Genomic DNA, 16,341 nt, shown 5'->3' on the forward strand with positions numbered 1-16,341 from the left:
GAAAAGAAATAGATAGCAAAAGTAATGTTATCTTTAGAATTTTTGTTGTTATCAAGAAAACAGAAGATTTGATTAAGTTCCAATATTTAAAAATTCAATAACCATTTTCTGTTAATAATTATAATGTAATTAAAATTTTAGATGTACCTCCAACAATAACAGTGCCTCCAGAACCACTTGTTAAAGCAGTGATTTCTTCAACAGTAGTATTACGTTGTGAAGTATTTGGTGCTCCTCAACCTGATATTAAATGGAGTAAAAATGGACGTGAATTAACAGGAGGAAAATATCAAGTAAAGTTTTATTTTTTGATATTTGACGTGTCATTTTATAATGTTACTAAAACTGATTTTTATAGGATTTTTGATATTAAAATAAACAAGTAAAATGGCTTTGAGACTATGTCTCAGAGAGCATGAGCAACCCACGCACAAATCTCGCATTCGCGCCTATTTGTAGAAACAGTCTCAGCATTTTGTATTTTATTTTGACCCAGTTCTTGGTCCCCTGACTACCTATAAGTCTGGTTTGTTTTATGTGCTCGTGATTTGGACACTAAATACTCTGTGCTGAATTGCAACTCCTGACATGTACTCCTTAATATCTCTAAGGTGTGTAGCCATTGACAGCAGCGTGATTTTAAAAACGAGACATAGTCTCGTCAATAAACATTTGAATAATGTAATTTTATACATCTCATACAATACAATTTTAATGCATTTATTTCATTAAAAAGATTATTGTTTAAACAAAATTAGATACATTCAAAAAAGTCAATCTAAGTACTTTTCCAACAGTAGTGTAGATGATTTATGAATGTTTTTGACCATATTCACTAGTCTGCTTCTGGTCTAACTGGAACTTTTGCTTTTTAAAAAAGGAATGCCTTTTGAAATCTTTTAAAATTATATAATTGCCTTAGTATGTTTGATGATGTATGTTCCAAAATTAAAATTAATGATCACTATTGGTTGAAATCAATTTCTTAATAAGATTTATAAAATTATTTAGCTATTAGATTTTGGCTTTATTCTCCCACTTATTGTCATAAAATATTTGATCAATTACTACAATGCAACAGGACAAGCTGCATAAAGCCATAAAGAATAAGCAACCACGCATTAACATGCATGGTCGCTTATTCTTTATGGTTTCACATGGTGTGATTTTTTTGCACGACAATGCTCAACCACATGTTGCGAACACTGTGCAGAATGCTTTAACACAAAAAGGTTGGGAGGTTCTGTACCATTCTTCCTAAAGCCCCAATCTGTCATCATGTGACTTTCATTTGTTCAGACCTTTAAAAAAACTTTTAAGTGGCAATGCTTTAACTCTGATGCAGAAGTCAATGAAGCAGCCACTCAATTGGCTTAAGGCTCAACCAACATCATTCTTTGTGGACAATATCCATTGTTTTCCGAAGCAGTGGGATGCGTGTCTGAATGTCTATGGTGACTTTTTTTACAAACAAAAGTGCATTCTGGCTTTCTCATATATTGCTTTGTTTAATTATGTCATGCCAACACATACACTGTTTCATTCGTCTTAATAAATTTACGTAAAAGGATTTCAATCCTTGTATATATATATGATAGATGGATATATTATATTTAATTATTTAATTTTATTTCACTTTCATTTTAGGTTATTGGTAAGGGAAGCCTTCAAATTACGAATGTATTAGTTTCAGATCAAGGAACTTATACATGTATAGCAAGAAATAAATTTGGTGAAATGAAACGACATGGGAAATTAGAAGTAAAAGGTAAACTAACTGAGTATAATACTTGATGATACCAGAATTAATCAAAAACTGAATTTAAGTTTAGTTAGTGCTTTTATTAGTCTTTTTTTTCTTATTCAAGACATTTTAAAAATTACATTAACAGAATGATAAAGAAGTTCAGTTGTACAGATTTTTGTAGAAATTTTTTGAAACATTAATACTTAGTATATAATTATGGTACAGTTAGATGCATTAAATTTTATAAAATGAAAGGATATGGGTATGTTCCATTTGTTTTGTAGTTTATGCAAAAGTAAGATTAAGGAACTGCTATAATATCCATTAAACTGTTTTAGTAATAATATGGCAATATACTAGATTTTGATATCGTTGTTTACTATAACTATTTTACAACTTTCAGTAACTTTAAATTATAGAACTCTCCTTTACAAAACAAATGGAACATATCCACATCTTTTCATTGTCTAAAATTTAATGCATCTTACTATACAGCCTTAATCTATTAATGTATAAATAAAATAGTCATTTCTGATCTTAATTATACATTGAAATAGGAAATCAAATAAAACCAAACTTGATTGTATTTTTTATATTTATTTGTTGTATAATTTCTTTATTTAATAAACATTAAATCTAATTTAATTTAAAATTTTCTAATTCTATAAATTAGAAAAATTTAAAAATAGAAAAAATTATCAGAGCTCTAGACCATGTTCACAGGAATAAAAAAGTCATAGGAACAAAGGGCCTACATCTGACCTTTCGTGAGAATATCTTAACTGAATTGCTCATTGAACACACAATACACTTAATGGATTGCACAGCACAACTTTGATTGTACATTGGAAGTAGTGAGTGCAATAGCATTTCTCATATGTTATGAGCTTTTAGCTACTTATAGTAAAGTGGAAAACAGTTAGTTGAATTATACATTGTTTTGAAAAATAGTTCAACGTTCAGTGTCATAATTGCCATCTCTCCTTATAAGCACTATACATGTAATCAATATTCGACAAAAAAATACAAAATCACATGAAAGTATACATTTGCATCTGTGTTGACCAGTCATCGTCAGGCTAACTGACCTTCACAGTTTGAATGTGCGTATTTAAATCTCTCTGTATTATATGATTGTACAACTATAACCTCTTTTCTTGTATTTACTTAGACAATGCCACACTTCAGTTCCTTTTGTCCTTTCATTGTTGATTTTATGTATTTTAGTCACACAAGTCATTCATTGCAGCATTCCTAATTCAGTCAAATTCATTTTCCTTTTCCTGAGACACTTTTATGTATGTACCATGTTTCAGTATCATAAATCATTGTTGGCTTGACAAGTATCTTATACACTGTTTTCCTTTCATCCTTGAATTTATCCTGTTATCCCCTAATACATTAGATATTTCTTTCTGATTTCTCAAACCTACCTTCATCTAATAATTTATTTATTTAGTTGTCCATTCCATTATATAGAAACCCAAGTACAGTAGAGTCTCTGTCACTCGCAATTCTGACACATCTAGTAACTGGATGTTCTGTAGGGAGATGCACATGAAATTTTCATGTTACCACTTATCAATGTATGAGACAGAGAGAGATTGAGATATTTGTATGTGGTCAGTTGCTAGTTGTTTGTTTCACAGGCAGTTGGCAAAACAGTCACAATCATGATTAATATAGTAAACTAACCTGTGAACCAAGTGCATTTTTTTTTTACTGTGCAGTACATACATATATAGAAATTTCAGTAATCTGACAATAGCTGAAATATGTTTGATTACAGAGACTCTAGTATATTTAAATTCTCTAATTCTGTTTAGTTTTTCACTGAGTAACTACCAAAATTTAAATTTTTCTGCATTCTGGTATATAGTTTAACATCATATTAAATTTATACTTTTGCTATAATTAAAAAATAATTTACTTTTGTATAGATATTGATATATGTATTTCTATGTTTTTCTAGGTAAAACAAGAATTATTCAATTTCCAGAAAATTTTGAAGTAGCAGCAGGAAAATCTGCAACATTTAGATGCAATGCAGAGGCTGATTCTTCATTGGAAATGAAGATAACATGGTTGTTTAATGGCCTACCAATTGATTTTGATTTAGATTCCAGAATGATTCAGACAGTTGATAATTCATTAACAATAGCAAAAACAATTGAATTAGATTCTGGAAAATACAAATGTTTAGCTCAAACAGAATTAGATCAAGATGAAGCTGTAGCAAGTCTAACAGTTCAAGGTAAACATATTAATTCTCAAATATGCAAGTTTATATATATATATATATATATATAAATACTGTAAATNAGTATATTTAAATTCTCTAATTCTGTTTAGTTTTTCACTGAGTAACTACCAAAATTTAAATTTTTCTGCATTCTGGTATATAGTTTAACATCATATTAAATTTATACTTTTGCTATAATTAAAAAATAATTTACTTTTGTATAGATATTGATATATGTATTTCTATGTTTTTCTAGGTAAAACAAGAATTATTCAATTTCCAGAAAATTTTGAAGTAGCAGCAGGAAAATCTGCAACATTTAGATGCAATGCAGAGGCTGATTCTTCATTGGAAATGAAGATAACATGGTTGTTTAATGGCCTACCAATTGATTTTGATTTAGATTCCAGAATGATTCAGACAGTTGATAATTCATTAACAATAGCAAAAACAATTGAATTAGATTCTGGAAAATACAAATGTTTAGCTCAAACAGAATTAGATCAAGATGAAGCTGTAGCAAGTCTAACAGTTCAAGGTAAACATATTAATTCTCAAATATGCAAGTTTATATATATATATATATATATATAAGTACTATTACCAAAGTTTTATTTTGCTTCTTTCTGTTAATTTCTGTAGAGAGAGGGGGGAAATAGCCTGCTCTCGGAACTGTTCCTTTTATATATATATTTTTAAAACTTTTAGAGTCCAAGGCTAGAATGATCTTGTCTAGGCTGACTGAAGATAGCCTCAGAACAAAGGGCTCATTCCAAGTCAGCTCTTAAGTTAAATGGTATAAAGAATTACACTTTATAATGGCAAGAATTGTCAAAAACAAAAATAATAAAAAAGTCATCACTATCAAAACAGATTTTTCATATAATTATTTGAGTAAATTGAATCTGTATTTATCAGTGCATAATTTGCTATTATTAATCCAATTTTATCTAATAAATTCCATTTTTTTTATATATGGTCATATTATTTTTATCTTGCAGTCACTATATGTGTTTTAATGCACCTTAATATAGACCAGATTTGGCTAAATTGGGTATAATTAGATGCTACTGGTTGAAAACTCTTCTAATAAATCCTTACTTTTCGCTTCCTTAACAAGCAGATTGAATTTTTATTTTATTTATTTACATTATTTATTTCTTCAAATATATTCAAGTTTTGTTTACCCAACAATTATAATTGTATATTCTGAAACTGAAGCTTTTGCAGGTTCTTTGTAGAAAATGTGCATGTGTATATAATTTATATAAAATTAAATACACACACAAAAATTTTTTTTGATAGTCTTTATATATATGAGATAACTGTAACTAATAATTAACTTAATAAACTTGTAAATTTAGCTTTTAAATAAATTTATATGCTTTATGAAATAAGATATTAAAATAATTAATAACCAATGATATTAAAATAAAGTTTATACAAAATTTGATGTGATTATATAGAGTAGTCAACAAAACAAATTTTTGCAACTACTTATATATATATATAGATGTGTGTGTGTAAGTTTTACATTGAAAAATGTTCTAAAACAGATATCAAAATAAATAAATTTAATAATAATGTAATACACGTATTATGAGTAGTTGATACTTTAAAATAGTCAATTTTCAAGTGTTTAAATTTTTTATCTAAAAATTGTTAAGAATGTAAAATCAAATATAAAAGTATATACAGTATAACATTAAGTTTACATTTTATTTTTGTTAACTTCCACAAGTACTAAACATATCAGAATACATTTTAATACAAAATGTTATAATAATAATTGATATTCTTAAAATAATAATAATAATAATAATGAAAACATCTGAATAGTAATATAATATTCACCAAAATATCTTTAAATGTAAAAAAATTATTTTGATCATTAATAATTTCTATACATTTTATCAAAGAAATGAATTAAAATTGGTAATATTGCAGCTTTCCTAAAATTTATAATAAATATTTTAAATATTGTCAATGTGATAAAATTGTAAATTTGAAGAAATTTAATAATATTTTCAAGAGTTTGCATTTATACTGAAATAATACTAATGTTTTTATAATATTTTGATTAAAAATCTACTTTAATTCATCAACAATCACAATGATTATTTTTAATTTTATTTAGTAGAAGATTAACTAATATATTTTTCAACATTTTAAAAAGTATTTTAAAGAATCATTAAGTATTTTTATTTGCAAACAATATTAATTTAGTTTTATTCTAAAAAAAATAAATTTATTAAATATTATATTATAATTATAATGTAAATTTAATGAAATAATATATTTTTAAAATAAAAAANGCTTTTTCCATAAAAAAAAGAGAAGGATATGCAACAATTTTGGAGGTTTTTGCATCAATTCCTGAAGTGAAGGAACAGTGGCAGCAGGCTAAGATTGTCTGTGCAGTATGCTACATAAAGGATTTAAGAAATTTTGAAATGATAGAGATACACAAGTCAACTACACAGATCAAATGGGTCAGTTTTCAAGAGGCAGAAAATATTTCTAACATGTGGAAATCATTACTTGAATTGGTTTAGATGGGATATTATCGGTGAGGTCCACACTCAGTAGTGCTACTAAGCAGCCCTGATGGGAGGGAGGAAGATGCTGTAGCAACAGTCTGGACCCTTATAAAGGGTCTGAGAGCTTAATTTTTTAAGTAAATGATTTTGTTTCTTTGCAAGGACATACCACTGTGGTGTGTGGAAGAGGGAATATGGACAAATCTCCTCAAATAAAAAGCTTGGCAGGTTGGATCCATTTGGATTGGTGCAGGTGGAGAAATGTGGTTAAGGAGGGCTGTGGGGTTCTTGATGTCTCTCCACAAGGCTGATACTAAGTTTATATTTATTTAATCTTTAAATATCTATATAGTTGTATCAATTTGAGTATTTTATTTTTATTTTGTTCTGTAACTGTCAGTCTAAAACTTTTGTAATGTTCTATTTAATAGTCTATTTATATTTATAATGTTTAAGTTATTTCAGTTAGAACAGTGTTTCTCAACCTTTAACGAATTGTCGCCCCCTTCAATAAAACCGTTACATAGTATCGCCCCTTCACTTCAAAATTCCAATGCTGAGGGCCAAGGCTAACGCCAAATTCGTACTGCATTGAATAGACTAGTGATTAGTATAATGTTATTTGTTTAATTATTGTACGATATAACGAATAAAATATCTAATTATTCTTAATATAATGTTTTACTTTATCACCCAGAAAATTGTTTTTTGCCCCCAAAATATAAATTGTTACTAATTGCCCTCAACATGGAAAAACGCCCCTGTTGAGAAACACTGTGTTAGAATGTACAGTCTACAAATTCATCTTTTTCATTCTAAATGTGATGTTTTATTTTGAGATTTCCCGAGAAATGTCCAAAAATGTTTGCTATTAAAATGATTTTTGTTGCTGGAAAATTAAGGTGTGTTGATATTTTGAATTTCCTTGATTTGATCAAAAGTTATAAATTTATTCCTTCTACTTCTTAGCTTTTATCCTAACTTTCTCAATTTCTTTGTTTCCTCATCTCTTTCAGATATCCTCTCCTCTCAAAAATGTGCACTCATTCAGTTTGACCTTCAATTGAATTTTTCTGCATCATCGTGAACTAATCTGTTAGTGTCTGAAAATGTATTCATAAAAAAAGTAATAAAATAAAAAAGTTAATTTAGTTAAACTTAATTATACAGAAACCATATTAATTTCAATGCATTCCCCAAATAAGAATCCTAATTAAAATTCAAAAATTGAAATCACTATGTCCAACATACAGTTTAAAAATATAATTAAGTAAGCAACTTTAATTCTTCTTTCAGATCTGTAGATTATTATTTTAATATTTATAGGAATAATTGTTTAATGTATACAGGTATTCCTCGTATAACACAGTAGTTACTTACGTTCCAAAAAAGTGCTGTGTTATACGAATCTGTACTATACGAAACAAAAGACTAATGCAAAAATTAGTGTTACGTTCTAAAAGTTAGCAAAAGTATACTATTCTTTTCCATCAATAAGAGAAATATGTTTATTAAAGCAATTAATAATTAACTAACAATCACAATTAAAACTATTGTATTACACATTAATATTAATTTTAGTTAAACGAGGGAGTTTTCTTTTTACAAAGTATTGCCATCTTCTCAGCTTTTTTGTTGATCTTGGTCAGAAATATCAGCAACACCTTTTTTTTTTATTTTTACCATAAAATTTTTTATGGATGACAAAATAAAAATAAAAGTATGTTATTAATTGAAAATTTGTTCTAGTGGGTTGCATTTGTTCAGTCGAGTACTGAGTGATTTTTCTCCAGAATTGTGTTCAAATACTGAATCGTTGGAGTTGGGAACAATATGACAGTATTGGTGGGAAGTACTTGATCTTTAGAGTATTCCCTGTGCAGGAACAAAACAAAAAAGAAACTTCAAAGAAATAAATCATACACTCCAATGCAAGGAACTTAAAGTTCATTCTAGTCCTTCTGATCACTACTTTGTCCCTTTGCTATAACACACACCAAAAGAAAGGACAACACACAAAAATAAACAATCTCACGACTCTATTGTGGTGTTCGGAGTGAGAGGTACTGTACACGATCCCGCGAGCGAAATGGTACAAAAAGAAAAGAATCTTAACACAAAGTATTATTTTTCTCACTGAACAGGTTCGTTTATTGGATCCCAACTTTACAATTTCCCGAATTTTATACGTATACAGGCGCTCAATGGTACACCTCAAAAACAGTTATCTTGCACCCATGCGACAATCTGACGAGGACTGTAATTACTTACACACTAACTTATGCTAACTTACACTAACTTATAACTAAAGATGGAAGAATAGAGGATATAGAGATAGACAAGGAAAGAAGTAGAAATACCCGGGTTTCTTGTGATGAGCCCTTGGTTGGAGAACACTTCGGACTAAGAGGCCTTCCCTCGATGATCTCTCTCTGCACTTTCTAGTCTTAGGTCACTTCTTACTTGTAGACCTGTCGTCTACAGTCTTTATCTTTCGGATTGAGTCGTCTTCCCTAGAGGATCTCTCTCTGTACTTTCTCGTCTTTGATCACCTCTCACTTGTAGACTTTTTGTCTACAGTCCTCCTTTTTTCAGATTGCTTCGTCTCAGATCACTTCTCACTTGTAGGAGCACCTCTCTGTTACCTCCTACCTACTCAAGATCTCCACTCAATCTGGTACCCTTTCTCTCCGTTTTGCTTCCGGGCCTCACTTCCTTTTTCTTTGTTCTTTATTTCTATGAAGAGGGTAATCCTCCCCCAAGGGCAAAAGGGGTTTAGACAAAGAAAGTTCTAGGAAGGATTTAGACAAAGAAAGAGGAAACTCTAATACTAATACAATATAAAATATAGGGAATATATCATATCATGGCTGACGGCCACACTATCATCTACACATCTTCTCTCCTCTTTCTTTCTTCCGAAAAGTCTCACTTCTTCCATTGAGCATGCACAATCTTCCTCCTTGATCAGGGTTTTTTTTTTGGTTGTTATCAAGAATGCCCATCCCTTCTTTACCCTGTGGCCCACCCAAGGAACTGTTTACGCAATAGAACACATGATCTTCAAACCACATATCTCCCCTCCTCCCATTCACTTTTACAACAACAAACAGAAAACTTTTATGCTATGAGAGCCCATCCCTCCTTTACTCCGTGAACCACCTAAGGGACTGGTTATGAGCTGGTTACGCAACAGAACACGTAGTCTTCAGACCACAGTATCTTGGTTTGAGTACCAAGTTACTGCCATATTTCATTCATCATTTTTATGAATGATTACTTACCTGTGGTTAAAAAAGTTTAATAACACTTACCTAAAAATGTTAAAATAAACTTTATTAAATATGACGATTAATCTATAAAACCAAAACACTGTGACAGTCTTAAATTCTAATGTCTGAAAGCAACATCAACAATACCTTGTTGATAGGAAAGCTGGGACAAGGAAGAAAAATACTATCAGTTTTCATTAAAGTAAACCTGACAAAGGGGACAAAACAAATTGAAAATTTTAATATTGTAAAATCTATGGGAAAATTTGATTTGACATGTATATAATTACTTGAATAAAAAAAAATATCGTATAACAGAGTTGCACTTAAAAGTCGTGAAATTTTATATGGACGATTTCCCAAATTCTTGAACCATGTAAGAGTGAAACCAGAAACCATGTTGTATGGGGGATATTTCCAGTTTCCAACCATGTTAGAGCAAAACCATGTTGTAGAAGTGCCGTGTTGTATGAGGGATACTTGTATTTTATTATGTGAGGTCTGTATGGTTCTTGTTAAGGTCTGACATTGAAACATTCACAAAAAGCAAAACTTACACCAGAGAGAAATTTAGGCCAGAACAGAATGAACAAAATATACGTATGTGAGTGTTTGGCATGAAGACCATGTCATTTGATAAGACCATTTATTGTGAAGGAGAGACTCTTACATGATCCTTGGTCGTTTGGAAACAAAAATCCATGAAGTTCAATTCTCTGAGTTTGATCAGTTTAGTATCCACACAGGGTTCATCAGAAAGAAGTGACAGGTTTTGAACCTACAGAGTAGAGGAGGACAGTTATTTTCATTGAAAAGGCACAAGCACACACATTCAGCAAATGGAAGAGAAGTTGGTGGCAGTGAGGAGTACAGCAGCAGCATGGAATTAATCAAAGACCGACAATGGATCAGACAGAAATGGATCAAGAAAGCTTCTGGTCCTTGAAATGCAGGTTTTTATATGATTTTCCTTTCAGTCTTATATCTTCATTGATCTTGGTCACTTCTCCTCACTTCCCAATTGGACACTCGCTTGTTTTTAGGAGTAATTCAAGACTGACTCAGGCTGCAGGAAAGGTTGATGTCATCATTTAATTTGATTCCAGTTTCTGATCCTCACTGGAGATATTTACTAATCTTGGGACATTTATTATTTAAGTTAAGAATTGTGTACTTTTATTTGCAAGGTGTCAGTCATTTAAAATTCTGGTGGCAAGCAAATTATTAACAGGGATTGATTTTTTTTCTTTTCCACTTCAGATCCTTTGTTTTGGGAGGTTTCAGAGAGGGTTCAGACCATGTCTGGGACCTCACAATTAAAAATCAAGTCAGGAACTTGTAAACTCTGCAAGGCATGTGGTCTGCGGTTTCAGACAAACGAGGAATAGAACAAAGGGAAGGATAATGAACAGTCGGTGGAAACGTGTAACTAGACAAACAAAAGTTTATTTTAGTCGAAAAACGCGGTACAATATTAATACCAAGATACAGTTCAATACCGGAAACAGATAGTGTAACAATAACAAAATTGCTTGATATTCCCCCTTCCAAATTTCCTTCCTCACACGAGGCCCTGCTTTGCCTGACAAGTAATATAAATCCTACAGATAAAAAAAAAGGAATTTTACAAATAAATTTTGGGAAACAGAGTACCTAAGGGACTTGCAAAATTTCTTCTGTAATGGTACAATCGTTGGCTTCGATGGAAACAGGTTTTCTTTTCGCACCGCAACTTCTTGATCTCTATCAACAGTCGACTCTCTTCTTGGTTACGTATTTTCTCTCCTTTCATCCAAGGCGCATTCTCTCAAACAGGAAAACCAAAGTCCTTCTTTATCCATTACATACGCTTTTATATCTCCCTCCAACTACATCACTCTGTGATAAATTATTTTATTGATAATATGATAAATTGTTATATTTAGATTTAATTACATTAATTGTATGAAAAAATTATTCCTAATGAAGATGGTTAGCTATTTTGAATATTAATGATTAATGTTTAGTGATTTAAAAAATATTAAATTTTATTTTATATTACTACCGTTTTAGATTACAATGTCACCTTGGGCTAACTATACATTTCGTGTACTAGCAAGAAATAAAATTGGGATTAGTTTGCCCAGTGACGCTTCTGACGTATGTCAAACGCCAACAGATGTGCCATATAAAAATCCAGATGGAGTAGAAGGTTTTGGTACAGAACCTAACAATTTGGTTATATCGTGGACTGTAAGTAATATTTTAATATTTATTTCATTTAGTAAGATAAATGAGTAAACAGTTTTAATTATTTGTATTTTTGTACATTATAATAATTTCAAGTGGATGACTTGCTGATGTGTATTAATCCTCAGCAGTGTATACTAACCATACATCTTTGATATGATCATTGAAAACATGATACTGGTATGCAGTTTAGAAGATATTTGAAACATTTTATTTTTATTTTGTTTCTTCCATTTTAATTCTATTGACCATTCATTACAAATATAATTATAAAATAAGTGAAATGGAAAAAATAATATTTGAGATGGAACCAGTGGTTTAACTACTGGGATGATTGGGTGACAAAAAATCAATTCTAGCTGCTGTTTAATGATGAATGTAAAAAGTTATTTTTTATAACTTGTTATTATTACTACACCTACATAATAGGAGTAGTATACTACTTGGCCCCATGATGTTAAATCATTCAGTCCCAATAATTGAGTTATGCTACTGAATGGAACCTTCCTAAATTGCATAAGTGTTAAAAATACAAATGTCTGCTGAATGCATAAATATTTTTTATTGTTTTGTCTCATTTCTATTTTATTTATCAAATAATAATAATAACAAGTTGCAAAACAAATATATCAAGACATACAAATGCTAGATTACACAGAAAATCAGATGAAAAATTATCTCAACAATAGTCATAAAACATAAAAACGTACATAGCATAGCAGACACCAATGAGAATACAAACACAACATTTACAAATAGTGAGACTACAAACACAGAATTATTTAATACACTTACAAATTTATTACAAGGAATACTCACTTAATATACAGGTTTAGACCCCACACAGAAACTGTAAAGACACAAAATACATACATCAAAATGGATGGAGAAACTACACTATCTAAATACATACATATTACCAAAACATATTGAACCAGAATCAACACTCAGAAATGCATACATTAGTGTGTTCTGGTGTGGTCATTGTAGTTCAATCTCAAGCAGACACACTATCATAAGCCAGCCTAGTAAAGAAGACCAGAAACACAAGCAAATTACATTAGAAAACATTTAGTCAGGCTGGTAAAATACACTAAAAACAACATAGCATCAAACTTAATAAAAGAGGTTTAGAAAATATTTAGGAAAATTAAAACATACACAGCATGTATAACACAATATGCACATACAGAAATACATTAACATCTTCAAACAAGATACTGTTGAGTTATTATTATGTAACCTCAATTGGTATGGCAAACCATTAACCTTATTAAGCATGCTGGAAGATCAATAGTTAATCTATTGATTTTTCAGCACGCTTAGTTCATTATGTAAAAATAAAATGAACTAGTTAAGTAAATTAAATTGAATAAATAAGAACTTTTAATGAAAAATGTTAATAAAATTTAATAATATGTCAGTTTGTGGTGATAATATCATAAAGAAAAAAATAAAATTAAATAATATTCACTATTTTAGAATAAATTTAATTGTTTTATGCCCATGAATTTTTTCATTTGTAGTCTAACTTTTCATCTCCATTAATGTGTATAAAATTTTTCAGCCAATGCCGCCAATTGATCACAATGCACCAGAATTTTTTTATAAAGTATTTTGGAAACGTGATGATGATTTGGAAGGTAATTGGGAATTTGTAAAGATAACAGACTGGAAACAAAATAGACATATTGTTTACAATCAGCCTACATTTAAACGTTATCGGATTAAAGTTGAAGCACACAATTATATAGGACAGGCAAATGACGTAGCGACTGAAGTAATTGGATTTTCTGGAGAAGATGGTAAATTTATTTCTGAATTTAATTATGAAATGTTTGAAAATATTTATTGAATTTTTTATAATAATATTAATTGTATTGAATAAATTAGATTCAAGATTAAAATCTAACAACTATAAAGACTGCTACCTATTTAATATTGATGATTTTTTACTCCATATACTTGCCATTTACAAAATGATTTATATTGAATCAGTTTTGTTATTCTCTGTCTCTAATATGTTCAGAATGTATTATAAAATTATTTATTTTCTGAATAGATGTTGTGGAGGTAATTTCAAACAGAACTTTTCCAATTCACGTAAACATGGTATTGCCTTCCGTTTTTATCAGGGCTGTGGAGTCGGAGTCAGAGTTGTGGAGTTTTGATGTTTTAGCCAGAGTCGGAGTCGGATGGTAAGGAAGAGTCGGAGTCGGAGTTGGAGTCGGTAGATTTTTACGTGACTTCCACAGCCCTGGCAGGGCTGTTGAGTCGGAGTCGTGGAGTTTTGGTATTTTAGCCGGAGTCGGAGTCGGATGATAAGGAAAAGTTGGAGTCGGAGTTGGAGTCGGTAGATTTTTACGCGACTCCACAGCCCTGGTTTTTATATTAATTTAAAACCAATTGATGCCATTTTTTTATTGCATTGTTTATCTTAAATTCATGAAGAAACTATGAATGATATGTGATGACTATTAAAGTTGAACTTAGCCACTGTAGTTAATCTATTTCCACTGCTAAATATATATTACTTACTTCATGTAATGACTTGTTTTATATCTCACTTATTTAAAAAAAAAAAAAAAAAATGAACATTCTTTTGTTTGGCTCATTCATTCAATTATCATCACTTATGCTGAAAATATTTGAATTTTATATCCTTAATTGAAGTAGAGCATTAGTGAAGCCTTTTTTATGTGGCTTGCAGAATTGTGTTCATTCTCAAAATCTGTTGGATAGATTTTGTTTAAACTTTTCCATTTTTCGTTAATTGTGATGCGGAATCCAAACATGCAATAAAAAATGGGGGTCCATCATTGTTTTTGAGTTATTTCATGAGTGTGCGTGACAAAGTGATATCATACAAATAGTGCGACTTTGTCATGTGATGTTTCGCGGTCACTAGCATGTCTTTTATGGGTTTATAGAATTGAGTTTGGATGTTAGATTTAGAATGATTATAGAATGATTTGGAAGATTAATTCAATGGTTAGGACTAATAATATAATATTACCCTTTATGGAAGCAAAACTTGTATTACAAGGGATAATCAAAAACTAAGGTTACAAAGCCTGCAGTGAAAAGTGTATATTTTATTTCATAAAACCAATATGAGGGTGGCCCCAGAAGAACTGCCACGCTGTTGAAGCAGTTTCGCTCAGAACAGCATGACCACCCTCCCTACAGCCCGGATCTTGCTTTAAGCAACTTTCACCTGTTTCCTCACTTGAAGGAGAACCTCGCAGGACGACGATTTACTTCAGATGAGAAAGTGAAACACTTTGCAACAACTTGGCTGAATATGAAAGGACAGGATTTTTTCCAGGAGGGAATTTTCAAACTCATCACACGAAGTGACAAGTGCCTAAACTGATATGGAGACTGTCGAAAAATAACCTAATGTATGTATGTACTATCAGTTGGCTGTATTGGTTGTATGAAATAAAATGTACACTTTTCACTACAGACTTTGTAACCTTAGTTTTTGATCATCCCTTGTATGACTCACAATGTAAAATATATTTTACATTTCCATATTTTACATATGATAATTTAGTTTCATATGAAAGCGGTTGTAATTATTTGTGAACAGATGTAGTCTTCTGCAACCAAAATTTTTTAAAATCAAAAATGATTTTTTCTTTCATTCCATAAAACTCTCATACTAAGGACTGTTAAAACTTGTACATAAACCAAAAATTCTCATGTTGATGACAATTTCTGTAATTCTGAAAGCTCTGATTCAGTGGTTTTTTCCTGTTTAAATGTTGCCAATTCTTTTTAACTTTTAGAATTTACATTACCTTATAACATTACAATGTTAGATTATTGGAAAAACAAATTTTGTTTTAATTTCAATAAATATAATATAGTAACAAGAGCACAAATTTTAAATTGCTTATTTCACCCTTCTACAAAAACCTTATTTGTTCTTTCCCAAAAAACTGCAAATAAAAATATCACTTTACTTAATTACTTTAAATCTCATTTATAAGCCATTTCCAAGCATTTGGTAATATTTAAAACCTCTTTGCCATTAATTACTTCCAATCTCAAACTCATTTAATATATCCATGCAGGGCTATCAGGAAGGAAGGGCGCAAGGAAAACTTCTCATCTGTAGAAAAGTTAGGACCCTTAGTGGTTTCTTTTCCTGTAAATGAATGTTATTTTTACTAATAAAAACATAAAACTTTTAAGACGTCATTTATTAATAAACAATCATTCTGTATTTTTTCATTTAAAAAAAAAAAAAATAAAAAGAAAAGGAAGTGCAGTCTAACTCCCAGACCCCATACCAAGCTTTAA

At 30.2% G+C, this 16,341-nt stretch overlaps 1 protein-coding gene across 1 annotated transcript in view; it reads left to right on the forward strand.

Moving 5' to 3' along the window:
• Window positions 1–16,341, forward strand: part of LOC111641090 (neuroglian-like) — a 68,341-nt gene that overhangs the window by 31,728 nt on the left and 20,272 nt on the right. The window contains exons 10-16 of the mRNA XM_023387205.1: window positions 142–293; window positions 1,648–1,768; window positions 3,720–4,001; window positions 4,246–4,527; window positions 6,692–6,795; window positions 11,854–12,033; window positions 13,598–13,835. Coding sequence (XP_023242973.1) covers window positions 142–293; window positions 1,648–1,768; window positions 3,720–4,001; window positions 4,246–4,527; window positions 6,692–6,795; window positions 11,854–12,033; window positions 13,598–13,835 — 1,359 coding nt within the window. The remainder of the gene's footprint in view (window positions 1–141; window positions 294–1,647; window positions 1,769–3,719; window positions 4,002–4,245; window positions 4,528–6,691; window positions 6,796–11,853; window positions 12,034–13,597; window positions 13,836–16,341) is intronic.

Source organism: Centruroides sculpturatus, unplaced genomic scaffold (assembly GCF_000671375.1).
Source record: "Centruroides sculpturatus isolate CEXI.00-Female unplaced genomic scaffold, Cexi_2.0 scaffold1583, whole genome shotgun sequence".
NCBI lineage: Eukaryota > Metazoa > Arthropoda > Arachnida > Scorpiones > Buthidae > Centruroides > Centruroides sculpturatus.